The sequence below is a fragment of the Dendrobates tinctorius genome, unplaced genomic scaffold (genome assembly GCF_039654945.1).
Source record: "Dendrobates tinctorius isolate UK_male_01 unplaced genomic scaffold, ASM3965494v1 ptg000120l, whole genome shotgun sequence".
Lineage (NCBI taxonomy): Eukaryota > Metazoa > Chordata > Amphibia > Anura > Dendrobatidae > Dendrobates > Dendrobates tinctorius.
The window spans coordinates 28,009,299-28,031,916 of record NW_027361788.1 but is presented as its reverse complement, the minus strand read 5'-3'; the positions used below and the strand labels follow the sequence as shown (position 1 = coordinate 28,031,916).

At 43.9% G+C, this 22,618-nt stretch overlaps 1 protein-coding gene across 3 annotated transcripts in view; it reads left to right on the top strand.

The window, feature by feature from the left end:
• The first annotated feature begins 3,159 nt into the window (after window positions 1-3,159).
• WNK3 (WNK lysine deficient protein kinase 3) overlaps window positions 3,160-22,618 on the top strand; it is a 156,575-nt gene continuing 137,116 nt past the window's right edge. For 2 of the 3 annotated variants that reach the window (XM_073540969.1, XM_073540966.1), the window contains exons 1-2: window positions 3,160-3,272; window positions 11,459-12,047. In XM_073540969.1, coding sequence (XP_073397070.1) covers window positions 11,520-12,047 — 528 coding nt within the window. In that variant the 5' untranslated portion in view covers window positions 3,160-3,272; window positions 11,459-11,519. Of the gene's footprint in view, window positions 3,273-3,329; window positions 3,765-11,458; window positions 12,048-22,618 lie in introns of those variants that run through there. The other variant, XM_073540968.1, reaches the window with a different exon arrangement.

Genomic DNA, 22,618 nt, shown 5'->3' with positions numbered 1-22,618 from the left:
GCTAGTTTTTCCGCGGGAAAATCGTGGGAATTTAAAATGCGATTTTCCCGCAAAATGGAATTACAGAATTCCCAAGTTAACTTCCGTGGGAATTCCGCAACGTGTGAACTTAGCCTCAATGTAATACAGTGATCACTGGTGACATTGTACACATTAGATGAAGGAATTGAGGGTAAACTGATTAAATTTGCTGATGACACAAAGCTAGGAGGGATAGCTAATACTAGAGAAGAGAGAGGATTCAAAAAGATTTAAATAAACTGGAGAAGTGGGCAGCAACTAACAGAATGGTTTTTAACAGGGAGAAATGCAAAGTACTACATCTGGGCAATAAAAATGAAAAAAGCATATACAGAATGGGAGGAATAGGGCTAAGCAACAGCACATGTGAAAAAGACGGGTATACTAATAGATCACAGACTGAATATGAGTCAACAGTGTGCTGCAGCAGTAAAAAAGGCAAATGCAATTCTAGGATGTATTAACAGAAGCATACAGTCTAGATCACGTGAAGTCATTATTTCCCTCTACTCCTCTTTGGTCAGACCTCATCTGGAATATTGTGTCCAGTTTTGGGCACCACATTTTAAAAAAGACATCAACCAACTGGAGCAAGTTCAGAAAAGAGCGACCAGAATGGTGACCGGTCTGCAAACCCTGTCTTATGAGGAAAGGTTGCAGGATTTGGGAATGTTTAGTTTGCAAAAGAGAAGACTGAGAGGAGACTTAATAGCTGTCTACAAATATCTAAAGGGCTGTCACATTGTAGAAGGATCAACTTTATTCTCATTTGCACAAGGAAAGACTAGAAGCAATGGGATGAAACTGAATGGGAGGAGACACAGATTAGATATTAGAAAAAACTTGTTGACAGTTAGAGTGATCAATGAGTGGAACAGGCTGCCACGAGAAGTGGTGAGTTCTCCTTCAATGGAAGTCTTCAAACAGAGGCTGGACAGACATCTGACTGGGATGATTTAGCGAATCCTGCTTTGAGCAGGGGGTTGGACCAGATGGCCCAGGAGGTCCCTTCCAACTCTACGATTCTATGATTCTATATAGTATACAGTGTATAGTATCAATGTATAGGTAACACACTAACTCACCAGTGATGTCTCTAGGTGAAGTCCTTCATCCTTGCTTTTCATCTTCATCCAGCACAGAACGCCATCACGTCTTCCAGCCAGGGCTCGTCTCTGCAGGAAATAACACAGTTATCTAGAGCTCCGCTTGCAGAACACATGACTTATTTTTTTCCTAACTTCTACACTACACCAAATGAAGAAAAAAAGGCAACATAGTATCACTCTACACAGTAACAGGACCGACCTCCCATTTAAGACAGCATACTCAAAAAATAAAATAAATACATCACTGCAGTAATAATATCCCTTAATTAGCCCCTATGGTAATAATATCCCCCATCCTGGCCCCCGTGTGTCTCATTCCTGGCTCCAGCCATATGTTCTCCCATCCTGCCCTCATGAGTATCCATTCTGCCCCATATGATCTCCCCATCCTCCCCAACATCCTGCCACAACTGTCCCATTATCCTGTCCCATCAGTCCCATGATCCTACCCCTTCTGTCCCATGATCCTGTCCCATGAACCTACCCCATCTGTCTCCATCCTGCCCCATCTGTCTCCATCCTGTCCCATATTCCTGCTCCATCTGTCTACATCCCGCACCATGTCTCCAATCATGCCCCCATATCTTTCATTCTGCCCCGTGTCTCCAATCCTGCCCCCATATCTTTCGTCCTGCCACCATGTCTCCAATCCTGCCCCCATATATTTCATTCTGCCACCCACCATGTCTCAAATCCTGCCCCCATATCTTTCATCCGACCCCCTGTGTCTCCAATCATGCCCACTGTGTATCCATTCATGCCCCTATATCTTTCGTCATGCCTCCTGTGTCTCCAATCATGCCCCCTGTCTCCATCCTGCCCCGTCTCTATTCTGCCCCTGGCAGGATGGACACTTGTCTCCATCCTGCCGGCTTGCCGCTTTCAATAAAAAAATTAAAACAAAAACCTTTCCTCTTACCTTGCTGCGCTACTGCGGCGAGTGATGTTCCCTCCATGCTGAAAGTGCGCAGTCGCCGGTGAATGACAATGACGTCAGACGCCGGCGACGTGCGCGCTGATGTCAGCTGCCAGCCTCCGATTGGCTGATGGCTTTAACTGTTGCCATGCTGCCCCTGAGGCCCGATCAGCAGAAGAGACAGGGCACGATGCAGGCCACCGGGGACAAGGGGGCATCCTCTACGTCTGGAGGAAAGAAGGTTTAAGCATACTCACAGACGCGGATTCTTTACTGTAAGAGCAGTGAGACTATGGAACTCTCTGCCATATGGTGTTGTAATGAGTGATTCACTACAAAAATTTAAGAAGGGACTGGATGCCTTTCTTGAAAAGTATAATATTACAGGGTATATACACCAGTTTCCTTAATATTGCGTTGATCCAGGGAGCTAGTCTAATTGCCGTATGTGGAGTCGGGAAGGAATTGTTTTCCCCAATGTGAAGCTTAATGTTGCCACATGGGTTTTTTTTGCCTTTTGACCACCCTTGGGGAGTTTTTTTTTTCTAATTAAGTACATGAATTTTGTTTAAAAAATCAGTTTGGTCATTCAGTTCAATTGAAAATGTATTGTTTGGCTTTTACAGTCTCTTTGTTTCACTGCACATTCAACTTTGATGTGATCATAAATCAGCTGAGAGGAGCGCACAAAAAAAAAGGATGATGAAAGAGTTATAAACTCTCCTGTCCAGCTGCCAGATTGAGCTCACTGGTGGATTTTCAGTGAACTCATACTGCAAAACGAGCAACATTTTGAATGAAACTCAATTGCCAAAAAAAAAAAAGATTTTTTTATTGTAAAAGTATTAAGAAATATTTACATGGAGCTGAGAAATAAATATTCAGGTATTCAGAAGTTTGCTATGGAGCCTTTATTTTTCTAGCTATCCTCAGGTCGTGCCTCAACATCTAACAAAAAGTTCTCAAAGTAAATTTTCGAGGTTATCAAAAAAGATTTAGACCATCTAAAATTTTAACCAATGTAGGCTAAAGAGAAATTGCAGCAAATTTACAATGTGTGAACAAGGCCATTTATTTAAAAGCGCTGCTCTAAAACTACATCTCCCGAGAGCACTTGCGGCAGCGTCACGTACGTGCGCGATAACTGGTCCTAACCCTCGCTCTGCAGCTAGGAGCGCGAAGGAGGCGAGTCGTGAGCGCGCCTGAAGCTGAGAGCGACCTCACTGGTACGCGCCTCACAGCCGCTCGGCTACAGAGATCTTCTCATTGTCTGTCCTATGACTGGGGGGGCCTCGGCGGGCGGAGGGAAAAAAAAGAAAATCCCAAACAAACCAAACAGTGAGGCAGCCCCGTGTGAGGCGCGGTGAGGAGCCGGGGCTGAGCGCTGCTCGTGCGCTCCATTGTGCGGGGCTCATTGTGCCGTGCTCTCCTCGCACACTGCTTTCCATCACGTAGTATTGTCGTTACTCCCCCTCCGAATTTTTTTTTTTCCTTGAGGTAAATGACGGGGGCGCGCAGGTGAGGGAGGCGCGCTCCGGCTCTGTCCGTGCTCGGTGTGTGATGAGCGTCGGTGGCGGCGGGGAGTCCCTCATGTAACCGGCGCCCCCCTCTCCACACCCCGTCCTGTATAACGCGGCCCCGTCAGGATCCTCCTCCCTCACAGAACAGCAGCCGCTGCCCAGGAGAGGGGGGCGGCCGGGAACCGTTATCAGCAGCCGGTGAGCCGGGAGGAGGGGGCGGGGGTCCGAGAGACATCTGTATACCTGGCCTCTATCTATGTGTGTGTACCTGGGCTATATGTATAATGTAGACCGGTGTGTGCTGTGCGTATATCATATGTTTCTATGCTGTTATAGGTGTGTGATATGTGTGCATACCTGCTCTAGCTGTGTATACCTGTGCTGTGTGTGTGTATAGAGCTGTCATGTCTACCTGTGGCATAGGTCTGTACTGTATATATGTGTAGTGTGTGATATGTATATATTAGGTGTGTAATGTGCAGAGCAGATTTGTATTGTATGTGTAAGTATTATAGGTGTGTAATGTATTAACAGGGTATATGTGTAATAACACGAGTGAAATAGTGTGCATTGCTTATACGTAGTGTGTGGAATGTATTCTATAAGTGTGACAGGTATACATGTGTATATTGTGTATATACTTGTGTGACGGGTATTATAGATGTGTGTAATTTATAAATGTGTGTTCTGAATACAGGTACTCTGGATGTATGTGTGCCCATAATGGCCTGCAGGTATTTGTATTAGATAAGTGGTTCACAGGTGTACATGTGTTTAATGTATATGGATGTGTGCTGAATACAGTTATTATAGTTGTAATATAAAATAATAGTAAAGACCTGGATCACACAAGTTGTGCCTATGTATATATATGTGTGTCTCTCTCTCTCGCGCTATATATATATATATATAATTCTCTATCAGTGTACGCTTATTATGTAGGTGTGTATTGTATGCATGCGGTGTGATGGGTACGTACACCGATAATACAGATGTATCATGTCTCTGGAGGAGTTGGGGCTCCTCAGTGATGGATGTAGTGATGATGATGATGGTACATATCCTGCCATTGGATACCAGTGGATTTACTGGTTGTATGATTTTGGTTGTGTCTAGTAAGGAGCTTGTAGTAGATAATGCATCTAGATGTATACACTACTGCCCATCATGTGTTTATCAACAAATATTTCCATCCATGTGTGTATATGTGCACATGTTCAATATAGTGTAATATTTCCACTCCCCTACATCTGTATATACATGTATAGATTTGCCGTGTGCATCTGTCTGATGCATGTATCAATTTTTGTCTTATTTATTGTCACAAGATATCCAGACATAAGCAACACACAGCCAAGGTAGCAAATATTGACATCTATTCATTTTAGCGCCCCCCCCCCCACAAAAAAAAGACACGTTATTCCCTATGCACAGAATAGGGATAATATGCTGTTTGTTGGGGGGCCAGCATCCTGGGAATTGGTTCTGCAGAGCTTTTGCTCTCATTGGGGTGGACGTACACATTGCTCGCTCTGTTCATTGTCAGTCATACTTTTTCTTTCCCCTGATATCCCTGAGGTCAGACTCTATAGCCAATTGGGGATAATAAAATCTTGGAAAACCGCCTTTTTAATGGATTTTTAAAATTTAGCAGGCAATGTGAGAAAAAAAAAATTAGTTAACTGTTCAATTCCTTGACATTGCCTCTGGTTACTTGCTTTGCACTGATGATGCCCTGTACATCCATGTGACCGCTGGAGCCAGTCACTGGCCTCACATGTTTTGTGTCAGACTTCTGAGGCCAGTGATTGGCTTCCGAGGTCACACGGATGTACAGGGCATCATCTCTGCGTGACTAATAAACAAAGATTGGACTGGACCAACAAAGTATCGGAGGATAGCAGTTAGTGATCACATTCCTTATGATTTTTGCAAGTTCCTTACAATCCCTTTTAATGTACAAGTGAAAAGATTCTGACCTTAGTGGTCTATACATGTATGAATACAGAATGCCAGAGAAGTCTCTATAGTAATCCATACAGGCACACAGCCAGCTGTAGAAATCTATGCATTGATCCTCGCACACTCGTCTGTAAACACAGACATATAATATGATTCCCAGGGGTCGGTTATAAGTGTTGTGCTGGGAACACATCCAGTACAGACGGTGACTTAGGAAACTTTTCATCCCTCCTTCTTTTGATATAGCTCTTATTACAGACTCTTATTTTTACACGTACAATGCCAGCACCACAAGTGTTAAGATCCCCCTGTCAGTGCTGCCCGCTGGTGAGTACCCTGTCAGTCTTGCTCCCCATTCTTTAGACAGCGTTGCATTGCAGGCGGGCCAGCTGGTTGGAGCGGCTTTGTTCTTTTGCTCCTTCGGCCGTGTTTTTTAATGCGTCCACCTTTTTAGTGGTGTATCAGCCTTGTAATGAATAAGTGATGTCATTTGCATTGATTGAGCTTGCCAGGTTTACGGTGTGATTAAATGTCATTGGAGTTTAGATGATAACTGGTTTCCGCCTTCTGCCTCTCTAATTCGCTTTGTGAACTGTTCTCTGGGTGCAGATAAGTGTTTTGCTTGTATGCCAGCTGACAAGCCCTGCCGCCACTGCTCTGAGCTGGAACAAAATTTTATTTTTTCTTTATTTTTCCTATACACGATCAATGAATGTTCGTTTTTTTTTTTTTTTTGGTCCTTGTCTAGTTTGTGTACAGGAGACGCTGATTACTGTGCTCATGTGATGTGCCAGCTGCTGTGCCTCCCCCACCTGGCAAACTTTTATTCTGGTTGGTAATTTCCTCGTGGCATTCTCTTGGGAAACATCCTGCTTTAGTTTTAATGAACACGTGTGCACTGCATCTGTAGCTTAAAGGATTTTTGTTTATTTTTTTCTCTTAAGAGATTCAGTAAGTTTTAAGGAAACACTAACCATAAAAGATATCATAAAATGATCTATATGCCCCCATTCGCTGGGCACAGGCCAATTTGTCTTTCTTTTGGTGGTATGTTAAAAGGGTTGTCCATCCATCCAAAATTGGGGCAAAGGGAGGTAATTGTGTTTGTTTTTTTTCGTATGTGTATGCAGGACTGCAGCAGTGACATTACAACTGACAATACATGACTGCTGAAGTCAGTCACTAGCCTCGGCGGTCTAGTGCTGTCTTAACTCCGCATAAGGCCATATTCAAACATTCGTGAGTTGCTGTCAGAGTATGGAATGGCTACGGTTGTCCTGACCCAAACTCTGTATGCTTTTGAGACCCGATTCCGGTCCGTGCATCACGTGGATGTGTGAATGTGGCCTTAATGCCGATGATGATCGGTGACCTCACAGCTGCAGCTGTGTCCTAGAGCAGTCCAGGGGCTTTAGCAGATAAGTAATGCTTATGTTGTCATTTATATACCATTGCCTGCTTTTGCCACAATTTTGTCTCATCTTGAACAACTCATTTTAACTACTTTTTATACCTATTGCTACACCCGGCATTTATTGTCGGGAGCTTGTTTTGGAGGCTGTTCTCAGCAGTATCATGATCTGGTGGCTTAGTAGCTGAAATCCTAAGGGAACCTGTTCTCTGATTCATGCTGCCCAAACTGCAGACAGCATGAATCAGAGCCTGGGTTCACAATTGCAGCCAGGTATATTGTTCTCTGAATCACCCTGGGGTTTGACAGAAAATATACTTTGAAGATTTGACTGCGGACAATAGCTTGACCAAAGACTAAACTAGTGCCATTCTTGATGACTCTTCCCAGCACCGCTGCAGGTGATTGATGGGTTTCTTCCTTGTGTGTGTATAGGGAGAAACCTGTCAATCACTTAGATCTCTGCTCTTCTCTGTGTTTAAGTAACATTCACATTTTTTTTTTTTTTTCACGGATTGAATTCGTACCCACCATAGTCTATGAGGGTGTTCTAATGTCCGTGTTTTTCTTTTTTTTGCAGGCCGACTGGGTGTTTGGGCGGCATCAATACTTGAGATATGACCGATTTTTATTCTGAGTTACAGATCAAGTTCTCCAATGTCAGTTTATGGGACCTAGTTGCGTCCAAGTGCTGTGTGATTTTCATGTTTGCTTCGTAGGAAATCCTTGAAAAAACATTCTCGTACGCTAAAGAAAAAAAATGGCGACACAGTGATGGAAATCTGATCCAAAATACTGATTTAAATCAGCTTGTTTCCTTTTTTTTTTTTTTTCTCTTTAGGCTATGTGCACACGTAGCGTTTTAAAACGCTTACTAAAAACCGGACTCCTTCCCAGAAATCGCGCAGTTTTTTCCGCGCGATTTCACCGCGATTTTACCGCGATTATGATCGCGATTTTGCCGCGATTTTCGCGTGCGATATTCAAGCACTTTCCAAGCGATTTGAAGCATCGCTTGGAAAGTGATTGACAGGTTGGTCACACTCGTCAAACATAGTGTTTGACGAGTGTGACCAGGTTTTTACTATTGAGGCCGCCTATGCGGCCTCAATAGTAAAAGATAGGATGTTAAAATGCTAATAAAAAAATCGGGGTATATTTACCTTCCGGCGTCCCGCGCTGCATTCCCGGGCCTCAGCGTTCCCAGTAATGCCTTGCGAGACCTGTGATGAGGTAGTCTCGCGTTGCTATAGCGATCTCGCGAGACCACGTCATCACAGGACCTTGCCGCAAGGCATTACTGGGAACGCTTAGGCCGGGAATGCATCGCGGGACGCCGGAAGGTAAATATACACCGATTTTTATTCTTTTTTTTTACAGGGGTATGGTACCCCAGGGCCTGGAGGACAGTCTCCTCTCCTCCACTCCGTGGGTACCAACCGCACATGAGATGCTTAACTTCCCGCATGGTGGGCATAGCCACATGCGGGAAGTAAGCGATTCTCATGCATTCCTATGGGTGCGGAATCGCGGCAATTCTTTGCGATTCCGCACAAAGAATGAGCATGCTGCGATTTTTTCCGCGATGCGATTCCGCCGCGGAAAAAAGCGCAGCATTAGCACAGCATGTGCGGAATGCCATAGGAATGCATGGGGGGCGTTCTGTACCCGATTTTTAAGCGTTTTCGCGCCGAAAATCGCGGCAAAAACGCTTAAAAATCGCTACGTGTGCACACAGCCTTAATTGTTGCATCAGAGATAAATCACTGACATTGGTATGAGGTATAGTCAGGTTACAGATAAAAAGAAAAGTACATGTAGAGGAAATAACTCCTGGTAAATTAGCTAGTGAAAACAGCAGCACTTTAGATACAAACAGACTTCATATCCAGCCTGTATTACTGGGAGAGAAACTCCCACAATAGAAACATTTTAAAACTTTGATCAGGCTGCAAACTGCATGATAGGAGGTCTGAACAAGAATGAAGGTCTGAAGATTGCAGGCCGAGGTTCAGTTCAATGTTTAGGATGTTTCACTACTTAAAGGAGTGTTCCCATCTCTTAGATTTGTCGTATCCTGACAACACGGGATCTGTCTCTATCTAGAAAGCGTTCCACATATACAAGGCTGCTTCCAATTTTTTCAATAAGAATGTTAAAAATTGCCTAGTGTGCACTTAGCAGACTTTTGTAGTATCTGTATGACAAATGTATCATAAAGTGTCTCTCTGCCAGACCCTTGTGATTACCTGTGGGGAAACCAGGTCGTACTTGTTTAGTTTTCATGCAGCGCCACAACAGGGGGGTTTACGTACCACACAGTGCTCATTACTTCAGTGTGTTTGTATAATGGAGGTCATAACTTTAGCAAAGAGATGATGAAGGGGAAACCACCCCTATATTCAGAATTTTCATAAAGGGTTTAATAAAATGGGGTTTTTACACAAAACAATCCCTTTTAAAAGGGAATTCCCTGCTGTCATGGCTTAGCAGGAGGTGATGTTGGTGCTGTTGATCAATGAGCTTGCCATCACTATGTTTGGATCCTCTATTGTAGATTGTGACTAGCTGTGATCTTGTCTGTAAAGGACACTTCCATAGGTCTCTGTGAATACATTTCGTCCATAGTGCACCATGTGAATACACAATCCTCTCTCTGAGATCAGCTGTCCAGGGTGCAAAGTTTAGCACATTGCATGGTGTGATCAGCCATGTGCTCCTTTATGCGAGCCCTATTTTTATCTGCACTAGTTGTTTTGTCACCTCTATATAATATCAATGGCACAGCCCTTAGAAATGCCATCCCTACTAAAATGGGACGGCATGGAGTGGCTCTTACTGATTGAGATCTTGTGAATGGCACGTCTGCTGCTACATTGTGCGAGTGTGCAGGGGAAATGCGGCTTCTGGTTTTCTATATTGTTTCTCTCACAATTGGTAATCGTTTCCTGACAGAATATGCATGCTTTCACAATTGTTTTATCTCTTCCTATTTGCATGAGCCATAACCTGTAGCTGAACTACATTTTTTTTTTTTTTTTTTTCCTCTTTTGGTCTGGAGGGCATCAGATGAGCTCATGCAGAATGAGAGAGAACTGGTCTAACTAGTATGTGAACCTCATTGCTTCCTGCGGGCTAGCTGCCTGAATAGTTGTGCTTTGCCTTCCGTGCTGATGTCCTCTCTCTTGCTGTAAAGATCTGTGCGTTTGTGTGATATGCCTAGGAGAGGGCTCAAAAGACTGTAGACATCCCCTTGAAGGTTAAATCCATCGTGGTATTTTTTCATGTCTGCAGCTGGCTTCTTCTGTAGTTTCGGGGCTTCCACATGAGGTTAAGTATTGGCGTTTTTCTTTCTGCTTTTATTTTTTAGTGATTGACGTGGTTAGAGAATCCATCTCTTTGGTTGTGTCCGATTTCTTTGTGTTCTTGTGTTGTACAGCAGTGGTCTGCAGCTTTGAAACTGCAATGACCAGCAAGCCCTGACAGCTGTAGTGTCAGAGCAGCTGCAAAGCCGCATTTCCTGGCATGCCCTAACAGCTGCACACTTGCAGGGAGTTGTGGCTCGCTGGCAGGGGGCACATGTTGCAGACCACTGTCCTATATTGTATGCTCTCTTCTATAAGATGGGTAGTGCCATGAGCCCCAGATTTAGAGAGGACGTTAGGTGATTCATAAAAATAGATTTGCGGTTGAATGAGCGGCGGTATCTTTAGTATCTGATGTTGTATTATTCTTATCACTGTTGGTTTTGGAACAGGATCGCAGTATCTTTGGGAACCTGCCCGCTAAGTCCAGCGTTAACTAATTAACTTAGCCCCATGCTTTATGCGTGTACAAGCCAATTTGCTGTTGATGTGGTTCTGGTTTCTGTGGATCATACTCAGGGAAAACTTATATTTTACGTAAATGTATACATTCATTTATGAGCAAAAATCTATTTTTTTTTAAACTGGGTTTCATTAAACATTTTTGGATCATTGAGTTCTACAGGCTCTATAGATTACAATACATAGCAGACTGTGTCTGGGATTTAAAGAGTGTCATCTTATTAAAGGGGTGTCCCTTGCTTTGGGAATAGAGCCCCCACTCCAATTCTGGTGTCTTCATAGTTTTAGTACTATGAAAGCCATTCATTGCGGTTTGTGCCTTACCTTACCAATATGGGCCGTTTGCCAGGAGCCAGTGGTTATCACATCCTCATTTAAAGTGTTGTCTCACTAATATGTAAGCCTCTCCTGGCAATTAGTTAGTTTTGCCTGTTGAAGTTGGCTGCTCATTTCTTCTACAGCACCCCTACTGGAGAAATGTAGTATTACACACACGTGTCCAAAGCGGGAGATGCTACAGCTCTGGCTCATGGAAAGGAACAGTGCTTCCTCTGAGCATTTTACTTGCCCCATGTACTAAATTGGCAAATCTTCAATGTCTTGAAATCCAGATTCAATATTCACAAAGTATTGTGTTTTAAGAATATATTTACCTCCAGGTTTTAATTGGTTTTACGCTTTTACTCTTACAGGTCTTGATTCTGGATTATTTACTGTATATTCTGTGAAAACTTGAACTGTAATCTGAGGAAAATGGCGACTGACTCTGGAGAATCGGCAAGCACGGATGAATCTGACAAACCAGCTGGGTTTTCTGCAGAAAAGAACCTGGTGCCGCAGGGCTCTTCGCTGGTCCGACATGTCAGCACAGAGGAGAACGACAAACCTCTGTCTGCTTCAGGAACCAGTGAAAGAAAGCGATTCTTCAGAAAGAGCGTAGACATCACTGAAGATGACAGAATACTGGAGCAACCCCTCAAAGAGGAGAAGGCTGCCGAGCACGAGGGCAAGCAGCAACTGGACAGCCATATGGCACATGCCACCGGTGTAGGCCAGGATGACAAAAATGAACCTAAAATAGTATCTGTTGCCGGTAAGGACTCCCTGAGGGAGAAAACGGAGAAGGAAATGGAGGAGGAGGCAGAAATGAAAGCCGTGGGAACGTCCCCCAGCGGCCGATTTTTAAAGTTTGACATTGAGTTGGGCCGTGGTGCTTTTAAGACGGTCTTTAAAGGACTGGATACTGAGACGTGGGTAGAAGTCGCTTGGTGTGAACTGCAGGTTAGTACACTTTTGCGAAATATCCCCTCTGGTTGCTGGACTGTGGCAACCGAAAAGTTCGATTTTGGCGCGCACGGCGCACCGTCAAAAGTGCGCAGCGCAGGTCAAAGCGCAACTAGCGCACGGCCTGCGCACGATCTGCGCACCCTATGCTAAAGATAGGGTGCGCCGATCGCAGGCGCCGCTGTCCGCTAGGAGGCGGCGCTACAAGCAAGGGGCGGGCACGCCGGGCAGAGAGCCGGCTCGGGGGCGGAGCTACCCCCGGCCGTGCGTGCGCTTAAAAAGCGCTAATGTGAAACCAGCCTTAATAATGTGAAAATCTGTGTACACTAAAGACTGATTATGTGTGAATTGAGAATTTTTATAAATGAAAAGTTAGTCTGGGGGAAAAGGAAGCTGATTTCTCTAATATATACATTACAAAGTTTCTTTCCCGTATACTGTATTTAGGTTGGAAAATTAAAAAAAAAAAAACGACGATTACTCAGTAAAGCTGTGTGAGTATGTAGTATTTTGGACTGGAACTGCTCCAAAGATGCCTGAAAAAATTGCTAAAAAAATGCTTGACAGTCTACCATTCATGTCTATTTAAAACCAACTTGCTGTTCATAAATCTTTTTGAGCATTTATTAGATGCTAAAAGAAGTGACTTGACTATTCTACAGGCATTTTTCAAAAGTGGTTTTTTTTCACCTCATAAAATGCTAGTATAACATTCAATTCTTTTAAGATTTAAAGAAAAACTCACAGAAAAACGTGTGAATCTCCCACGAAAGCAATTAAAAACTATTAAGTTACAAATCATTTAGAGAAAATGCTTCAGGGGAATGTTAAAACGTTTCAGGACAGAAAAACACCACATAGACAAAGCACTTCCTGAAGCACTTTCACCTTGGAAGACTTGTATTTAACAATTTGTTTTATTTGATTATTTTTATTAAATATTTTTCAAATAATTACAACCACAGGAAAGACTTGGTTTTCACTGCCTCCAAACAAAAAAAAAAATGGTGACCCAACATGTTAAGGGGGTTCCTCCCACATACATTCATTCGGAAAGGCTGGAAATGAATGGGACCAAAATGTCCACTCCATCCAATGAGAATTACCGAAGATTGCAAAAACTACAAAAGGCAGCAAATGCCATAAATAGGAAAATAATCATTATTTACCTGATAATTGCCCAGCTCCAGTGCTGCTGCTTCCTGATTATTTTTTTTTTCTTCAGTGGCCAACAATATGTTTACCTGTCACATGAACACTGCAGCCAATCTTTGACCTTAGCAGTCAGGTTACTGGTGGATTTAACATAATTGCTTTCGGTCCAGCAAAGATTAGAGGAATGGCAGTGCCAGAGGTGGAATATATATTATTTAATAAATTATTAATATAGTAAATATATATTCTTCCTAATGATCATTTTAAAATTATAGCAGAAAATCCCCTAGAATTTCCTTCAAAAGTTATCCTGCTTAGGATGGTTTACACTGAATCCGAGTAATGGGTGTCTGACAACTAGCTTCAGTTGGATCCACTGTAATCGCCTGGGTATAGCGTACACAGCTGTGGCATTATGGATCTGTATACTATATCCATCTGCCATTGGAGGTGAGAATAGCTGATCGGTGGGGACCTCACAAATCTGATGATGATGACCTATTGAAAGGATAACAGTAGTGTAATCTTACCCTTTTTATGAAGCATTCATTTTATTAGAGCAGATGGAAATCAACTTTCATTCAATATCTGCAAATTTATTACGTATACTAACCTATAGAAATGGATTATTAAGAAACTTTCCACAGGAATATATAATGTAATGAGTTAATGAAACGTAAACTTTTTTTTTTTATGTTCATTAATTACTCTGGACGAATTACTTCAGAGCAGCGTTGATTAGAAATGACACAATACGCTGCATTATTCACATTTGGCAGCATTTGTGTTGCCCTCAGGAAAGTTATTATATTTTATTAAATTATAACAGACGTCTTGGTGTAATATTGAGGTGGAGTTATTTTATTAGCGGATGTTATATGGCTTGCACTTACATAATCAAATGCCATTAATAAGGAAATCTGGCATGTATCTGGCAACCCAAGTCATTTCAAGTCAAGTGCATGTATGTTTGACCACTTGTGCTTCGGATTAGTCGGGTTGATTTATCAGGGGTCTGTCCGTCTTTGGGGGGCGTTAACAGCTGACTTAAAAGATAAAATCATCCATCAAGTGGTTTTGTTTGCGGAGATCGATTGGTCAGGATTGCCCACAGCCATGGGAACTCCACCCGAAACTGCAGCGGCTGATCACTGGATTGGGCTTTTAAACTGGAATGCCTTCCTTTTAATGCAGCTATTTCTATTTTCTTTATCTTAATAGTGGGCTGAGCCTTGGTTTTCTGCTTCATTGCTTCAGATCCTCAGTTTAAGGCGTCATTCCCTCGGACCGATTATTTTGAACAGACTTTCAGAAAGAGGGTGGTAGAAACATTTTTTTTCCCGCATACTAGGAAAACTGATGTTCAGATATCACTGTGATATCATCAGTGTGGTCCAGTTTTTTTTTTTTTTTTCTTCTTTCTTCATGGCCCAGTAGACTTGCATTGCCGATATCAATTCGATGCTCAGATTAAAATCTTACCTATGTTTTCTGCTTATCACTCTGAGGAAAAAATCAAGACGTGCACAGCCCCATAGAATATAATGGGTAAAAGTGATATCCGTGAAAACCACAGCTGGGACTCGTACGAGAAAATCGAACATGTAAATTAGGCCTAAGGAAACATGTCAGGAGTTCTACAGTCCCAAAGCTAATTCCAGTGGGTTGGCTAATAAAATATGAACTCACATTTTAACTTTCCCAGCTGCAAATTTTTGCATCACTGAGAACATAAACTTAAGAGTTATTTGCATCATTTAACGTTCTCAACTATCCTATGTGAAACCCCCGCTCCATTCCAGAGCACCGTTCTTAGTATCTGTTGATGTCCCAGCAGTTGGACTTCCACTAATCCTCAAGTTATTTAATATCCTTAGTAAATGTGATAACTTTAATTAATGGGAATAACCCTTGAAAGCTTAGGGTGCAAGTGCACCATGGACTGAGTACATCCATTCTTCCTTTTTATTCCCACCTAGCTGCGCAACGGATATCTGTTCAGCTGTAGCACATTGATGTCTGTTCAGCACTGATGATAAACAGTAATCAAAAAGATGAGTGAAGAAGTTAATAAGCCGTGTGGATGATGTGGAGCAGACAAGGACCTAAATTTGCAGACTGTAGTTTCTTCTTGAAAGAGAGAAGTGACCTCCTATATGAGACTTCTCCTATAGAAGATTTGGAAAGACATTCCCTGCAAGTAAAGTGCCCCATTATTGCACACAAATGGTTGTGGCAGCTGCAGTTTGGTGGATTGTGAAAGCGGAATTTCCAAGTGCTGACCTTAGTAGCAACTGGTGGACTAAAATAAGACAGAGCTGCTATAAGTGAGACATATGTATGGTTGCATTTCCTTGATGTCCCCTTAGCTTGTATATATTAATATGCTTACAAGAGCTACCCCCCCCCCCCGTGTGCTCTTATTATCCAAGGATCTGTTCTTTTCTATATATTGTTCATGTTTTTATCATTTCTATAATTTTTTTTTTTTCCCACTCCTGTGTGTTAGCATAGGAGCTAATGATAGATACCTTACTGTAGCAGTATGCAGAGGTGTATCTCGGTTTTCTGGCTTCCGGAGCAAGAATTAAATTTGGAGCCCCCCACCCCAAGCACATATGTGATTTACACTCTAAAGGGGGTTTTACACTAAGCGATATCGCTAGCAATATCGCTAAAACGTCACTGGTTTTGTGACATTATATCGATATTGCTAGCGATATCGCTATGTGTGATACTTACCAGCGACCGGCTCCCCCGCTGTCCATCGCTGATCGCGCGAGAATGTCCGGCTCCATTTCTCGTCGTCAGCCTCCTGCTGAGACTTCCTGCTGTGACGACGAGCGACGCGTGGAGGCGGGCGGGAGGACGTCTGGATCGCTGTGTGTGAATGGTAAGTATCGTGCGCTGCGTCGCTGCTGCATCGCTGTGAGATCTTTCTGTATGAAAGCTCACTAGCGATCATTTAGCGATGCACCAGCGATCCTGACCGGATCGGATCGCTGGTCGGATCGCTGGTGCATCGCTAAATGTAAAAGGGCCTTTAGTCATGTGCCGACCAGCTGCTCTCCCTAATTCTCTCAATGTTCAGTGAAAAACTGAGAGAAGCAGGAAAAGAATCTTGTTGTGACGTGACAGTAAGTATGAAAATCGCATATGAGTAAAGTGGCCATGTGATGACTGCTGGAAACAGCAAGCAGAGCTGAATCGTGACAGTGAGGATATTAATCCTGTTAGGATTGGCATGCTACAGGGCTTAATTTTATTAAAGGGCTTGTCCACGTTTGAGATGAAAGTCTGCAGTCACTCTGTGTCACTGCAGGCTTCTGAATTTTCACAAAGCATGCACTGCATAGTTTTAGGATTCTCCCTTGCCTGTGGCTGGAGTGGAAGGTCATGACAGCACTAGTATGCAATATACTTCTGGCCACATTCCAACTAGACTTGTTTGGCCTTGCTCAATTCATTTTCATTGAGGCTTTGCATGTCTAGTCGGCATGTGACCACATGTATGTAAATTTCCAGTACAAGAGAATTCTGACAGCATGTAGTGCGCACTGTGAGAACTTAGAAGTCTGCAGTCGCATAGACATATCACTAACTTGGGCAACTTTAGTGCTTCTTACGTAAAAACACGAGCATTAGTATCACAAATAAGAAATTTACAACCAGGTACCTTTATAGATGACATTGTCTCTGTAGTCGTTCTTTTTCCAGACGCCATGATGACTCTTCACAGCCACAGCCATCTCTGCAGACTTGCGTGTTCTCCTGTATTCTGCAGAAATTCCCCTCATGATGCCCTTTAAAAATAAGTGTCATTATAATGCTCTTGTATACAAATATCTGACCTATGCTGAGCCCCTGAATAAATAATTGCCCTTCACTATATTCTTTGCTCAAAGTATGACCCTCACACCACACTCTTATGGTACATGCCCTGCAATCTGTCCTCTCCATTCCATACTGGGCCCCATCTTAATACTGTCCTTTCAGACTGTGTCCCACCTATAGGATCCAGTCTCTAAACTGGGCTCTCTTTTCACAAACCCCCTCCTTAGCATACTGTCCCCTCCTGTCTGTGCCCTTACATTGTCCCCCCCATGCTACCCCCCAGATTACTCAGTCTTTTTGTGCCCACTCACACTTTTCTCCCCCTATACTGTCTCCTCGCACTATTCCCCTCCATAGTCTCCTCACACATTTCCCCCTCATACTATCTCCTCTCATGTCCCACCTTCTAACCGTACTGTCTCCTCACAAAGATTAAATGTCTCCCTCCACACACACACAGAATAAATCCCCCCACGCTGAATCTTTGGTGTATTCATAGCTCCACTAATGTGGAGCACTTGCCACCGAAGCTTTTCACTCTTTCTGCGCCGGTGAGTGACATCAGATGCGTGACCACATGACCTGATTGCGCTCCTGATGTAGTTGTGAACTGGCTGTTAGAGCTTCAGTTGTACTCGCGTATGAAGGCGCGAGTCCAATTGTTCACCATCATGTGACTGCATTTTGTGCCTATCGGTTTTGGGCATATTATAAAAGCCCCGACGTTAAAGTATAAATAATGGGCTTTAAAGGTAAAACAAAGATACTCCTCCTAATTAAACTTCCCTAAAATACAGTTACTAAATAGGGTCGATAGAGATGGAAAATACTGTTTGGACACTTCCTCTACTCTCAGCAATTTGGCATTACACTGATGGTTGGAGTAATCTGAGCCAGGCTGGTTGCTGGGTTTGTGCATCCCTAGTAACCAGACTGTCAGAAATGATTTCATGCTGGAAATTTGCTTTGCTGACAGCAAAAAAAATAGAATTAGACTTACCGGTAATTCGGTTTCTAGAAACCTTCCACGACAGCATAGGAGGATGTCTCCACGCCCTAATGGGGGGACAGGAAGCACGAGAGGTTAAAAGGTCCCTCCCACCTCCCTCTCACCAGTGACTTATAACTGATTACCATAGCACCGGTTACCTTAAGATTCTCAGAATTTGTCCAAGAATGCAGGGTGGGAAATAGTGGTGTCGTGGAAGGTTTCTAGAAACCGAATTACCGGTAAGTCTAATTCTATTTTCTCTAGCAACCTTCCACGACAGCATAGGAGGCATAACAACCTATACTGCACTAGGGGGGGGGGGGACAACGGCCTGAAGAACTTTTCGGCCAAAGACTAAATCCCTGTTGGACACAAGGTCTAATCTATAGTGTTTAGTGAAAGTATGTAAGGAGGACCAGGTTGCTGCCTTACAAATCTGCTCTGAAGATGCGCCTGCCCTCTCAGCCCATGAAGTAGAGGTAGATCGTGTTGAATGCGCTTTGATCCCTGTAGGGGGAGTGATGTTTTGCGCCAGGTATGCTTCAGAGATAGCCTTTTTAATCCAATTGGCAATGGTGTTTTTTGCCACCTTCTTTCCTCTGTTCGGACCAGAGGTATGGATAAATAGGGTCGATTCTATATGGTTTGGTGTACTCCAAGTAGTGGAGAATTATACGTCTTACGTCCAGCGTGTAAAACACCTCCTCTTTGGGGTTTGCTGGGTTTTGACAGAATGAAGGAAGAATTATATTCTGAGACCTAGGAAAGTCGGACACAACCTTTGGTAGAAAAGATGGATCAAGGGAGAGAACTATGGAATCGTCTCTAACTGTTAAGTAGGGTTCCTTGATTGAGAGAGCCTGGAGCTCTCCTACTCGCCTTGCTGAGGTTATTGCTATAAGGAAGGCTAATTTGTAGGTGAGGAGCTGAGAAGTACAGGATGACAGAGGCTCAAAGGGTGATTGAGTGAGTCCCGTAAGCACCACATTCAAGTCCCATGGTGGGACAGAGACTAGTTTTTTTGGATGTAGCCTAGCAGCCGATGTCATGAATCTTTTTATCCACCTGTGGTTAGGCAAGTCACAGTCAAACATAGAGCTTAATGCTGATACTTGTACTTTTAGTGTGCTAGGTTTTAGACCTAGTTCCAGCCCCCTCTGTAAGAAATCTAGGATCCAGGAAATGTTAGGGTTGTCTGGGTCTGGCAGACAGCATGAGAAGAATCTCTTCCATATTTTATTATATATGGCAATGGTGACCGGCTTCCGAGATTTCTGGAGGGTTTTAATTACCGCCTCTGATAGCCCCCTGGCCCTCAAGATCTGGGCTTCAGAAACCAGGCCGCTAACTTCATTCCCCTGAGGTTCGGGTGATGCAGAGGGCCCTGTAAGAGAAGGTCGTCTTTTATGGGTAAGATGAATGGCCTGTCTACCTGTAGTTCTGTTATTAAAGAGTACCAGCTCCGCATATTTCATAGCAGCTCAATTGCAGCATATTAGAGGGTGGAATGATCCGGGAGGTGGGGGGATACAAAAATTATTATTGCAGCAATTCCTGGAATTAGGGGACCTATATGGAGCTCTGGAGGCACGATTATTTGCATTAAGGGGGGAGAAAACACCAACACTATTGCTGTTGCATAAATTGTGGGGGAAGGTAAGACTTCTGCAGAATATACAAGGTATTTTGTGGTTTACTTTGATTTGGACTACTCCATGGCTCCCAAATTTACCTAGATTACAAGGATTCAGTATGTGGGAGAGAAGGGGAATTCGATGATTTGCTCAGAGAGGAGAACGGGGAGCTGAAGGAATTTGTACAGCTACAGAGTTCGATCTACCGAAGCAGGAGTTTTATAGATATTTACAACTACGACACGCATGGCGAGCAGAGGGTGGGCAGCTGGAGCAGGGGATCCCACAAAATAGGGTTATAGATAGAATATCCGGGGTTGAAGGGTCAGGGGGTCTGATTTCAATAATCTATTGTATGGTACTGGATTTTCTTGCTTTCAGAGTTTCCGTCGAAGTCCAAGGGAAAATGGGAGGGGGCAATAGGTCCTATTGAAGACGATCAGTGGTCGGAAATTTTGGAGAGGGTACCGGACTTGTCCCTGAGTGAATCCCATCGTTATTCACAGATAGTACTGTTACACCAAAAATACAGAACTCCAAAATTCTTGCATGATATTGGACTCAGAGACAACCCTATGTGCAATAGATGTAAGACTCAGTCGGCGGATCTTATTCCTATGATGTGGTCTTGCCCCAAGTTGGATCGTCTATGGGAAGAAGTAGTTGATATCATCAACAAAGTTTATTCGGGGGGGCTGGGCTGCTCACCTATGGTATGTGTATTGGGGTATGTTGAAGATCTAACGACAGATGAGTATGGCAAAATAGCGGTGGCTAGAATGCTATGTATGTTTAGAAAGTTGATAGCACAGCACTGGTTGGATGATCAGACACCCTCCATTCCGGAATATATTAGTAAGGTGAACTGGGTGATTAACATGGAAAAAGCAATTTACTTGAAGAGAGGCTGTATCGGAAAATTTGAAAAGATTTGGGCATCATGGATAGACAGCTCGGGCTTTGCATCCAGAGAGTTAGAGATTCCGATTAGGTCTCATTTGAGTGTACCTTTACTGAATTAAAGAGAAGTCTTGTCTATATGTAGCACATTTGGAGCCTCTTTTGTATCTCTACTTATTGTTATTCAAGGAGACGTGACATTGACGCTATATAATGTTTATTTTTGTTAAGATGGGGGACAATTCAGGGGGGAGGGGGGTGGGGTAAGGGGACTGCATTCCCCTGGGTTGTTATATCTGTTTTGTTGGAAAATGTTCAAATTAAAAATATCTGATTTAAAAAAAAAAAGAGTACCAGCTCCTCTTTGGCCATAGCGGAGCTACTAAAATTGTTGGGGTCTGATCCTCCCGGATTTTCCTCAGGGTTGCAGCAAGGATTGGAACTGGCAGGAAGGCATATGCCAGATGGAAACTCCACCTGTGGGCGAAGGCGTCCACTCCCAGGGATCTGTCCCTGGGGTTCAGGGAGAAGTAGTTTCTCACTTGAGCATTCTCTCCTGAGGTTAGTAGGTCCACCTCCGGGAGGCCCCACCTGCTGACTAGTGTTCGAAAGACTCTTCCATTCAGGGCCCACTCGCCGGGCTGGATGCTTTTTCTGCTCAGGAAATCTGCCTGAAGATTGTCCGTACCCCTCAGGTGGACTGCTGTCAGGGAATGAAGGTGTCTTTTGGCCCAGCAAAATATTCGGCCTGAGAGGCCCTCCAGGTTGCTGGATCTTGTGCCACCCTGGTGCCTGAGATGTGTCACTGTTATGTTGTCCGAGTAGACTATGATATGTTGGTCTTGGACCAGGTGTCTTGCTGCCAGGAGAGCTTCCTCCACTGCTTTCAGCTCCCTGAAGTTTGAGGATCTTGCACTCATTTTCTGGCTCCATAACCCTTGGAATGGCTGACGAGACACTACAGCTCCTCAGCCTTTTTTGCTGGCGTCTGTTACCGTAACCAGGGGGATCTGGGACCAGTTGATTCCCCTGCAGTTTTTTGCGGTCCATCCACCATGCTAGTGAAGCTTTCACTGTTCCCGGAGTCTGGACCCTTTTGTTCAGGCAGGTGTGATCCCTGTTCCAGTTTAAGATATGAGACTGGAGTGTTCTGGAGTGGGCCTGCACCCAAGGCACCGATTGGATACAGGAGGTCATTAACCCTAGTATGGACATGGCTGCCCTGAGGGTCTGGGATCTCTGTCCTCTGAAATCTGAGACTCTTGACATTATGGATGTCTGATGTTCCTCCGGGAGGAAGGACATTTGATTCTTTGAATCTAGTAGGATTCCTAAAAATTTTATCTCCTGAGAGGGTTGGATTTGCGACTTCTTTATATTCGGGATCCACCCCAATGATTGGAGAATGTCTAGAGTCTGGGCTACCTGGTCTTCCAGGGCCTGGTAGGAGGACCCTATTACCAGTAGGTCGTCCAGGTAAGGTACAATACATATTCCCCGGCTTCTGATGTAGGACACGGCCTCTGTCATAATTTTGGAAAACACTCGAGGGGCAAAGGATATTCCAAAGGGAAGCACATTGTATTGAAAGTGCTTGACTTCCGGACCCTGACGAATCGCAAACCTTAGATACTTCCTGTGGGAAGGATGTATGGGGATGTGGAAACTTTAAGCATCCTTCAGATCTATAGTTGCCATGAAGTAAGATGGCCCTATCAGAGGGATGGCGGTCTTTACTGACTCCATCTTGAATTTACGGTATGCAATGTGTCGGTTGAGGCCCTTCAGACTTATTATTATCCTTGCCTCCCCTGTGGGCTTTTTTACTAGGAACAATCTGGAATAATGCCCCCTTCCTTGCTCCTCCACAGGGACCCGAGAGATGGCATTTGAGTGTAGAAGAAGCCGAATGCCAGATTTTAGTGCTGGGGACTCCCGAGGTGGTAGGGAGGTAACTCTTCTACCCCGCGGGGGGGAGGATTCGCGCTCTAGCAGTAGGCCCTCTCTGATCACACTGAGGACCCAGGGGCTGTTGGAGATCAACTGCCAGGCAG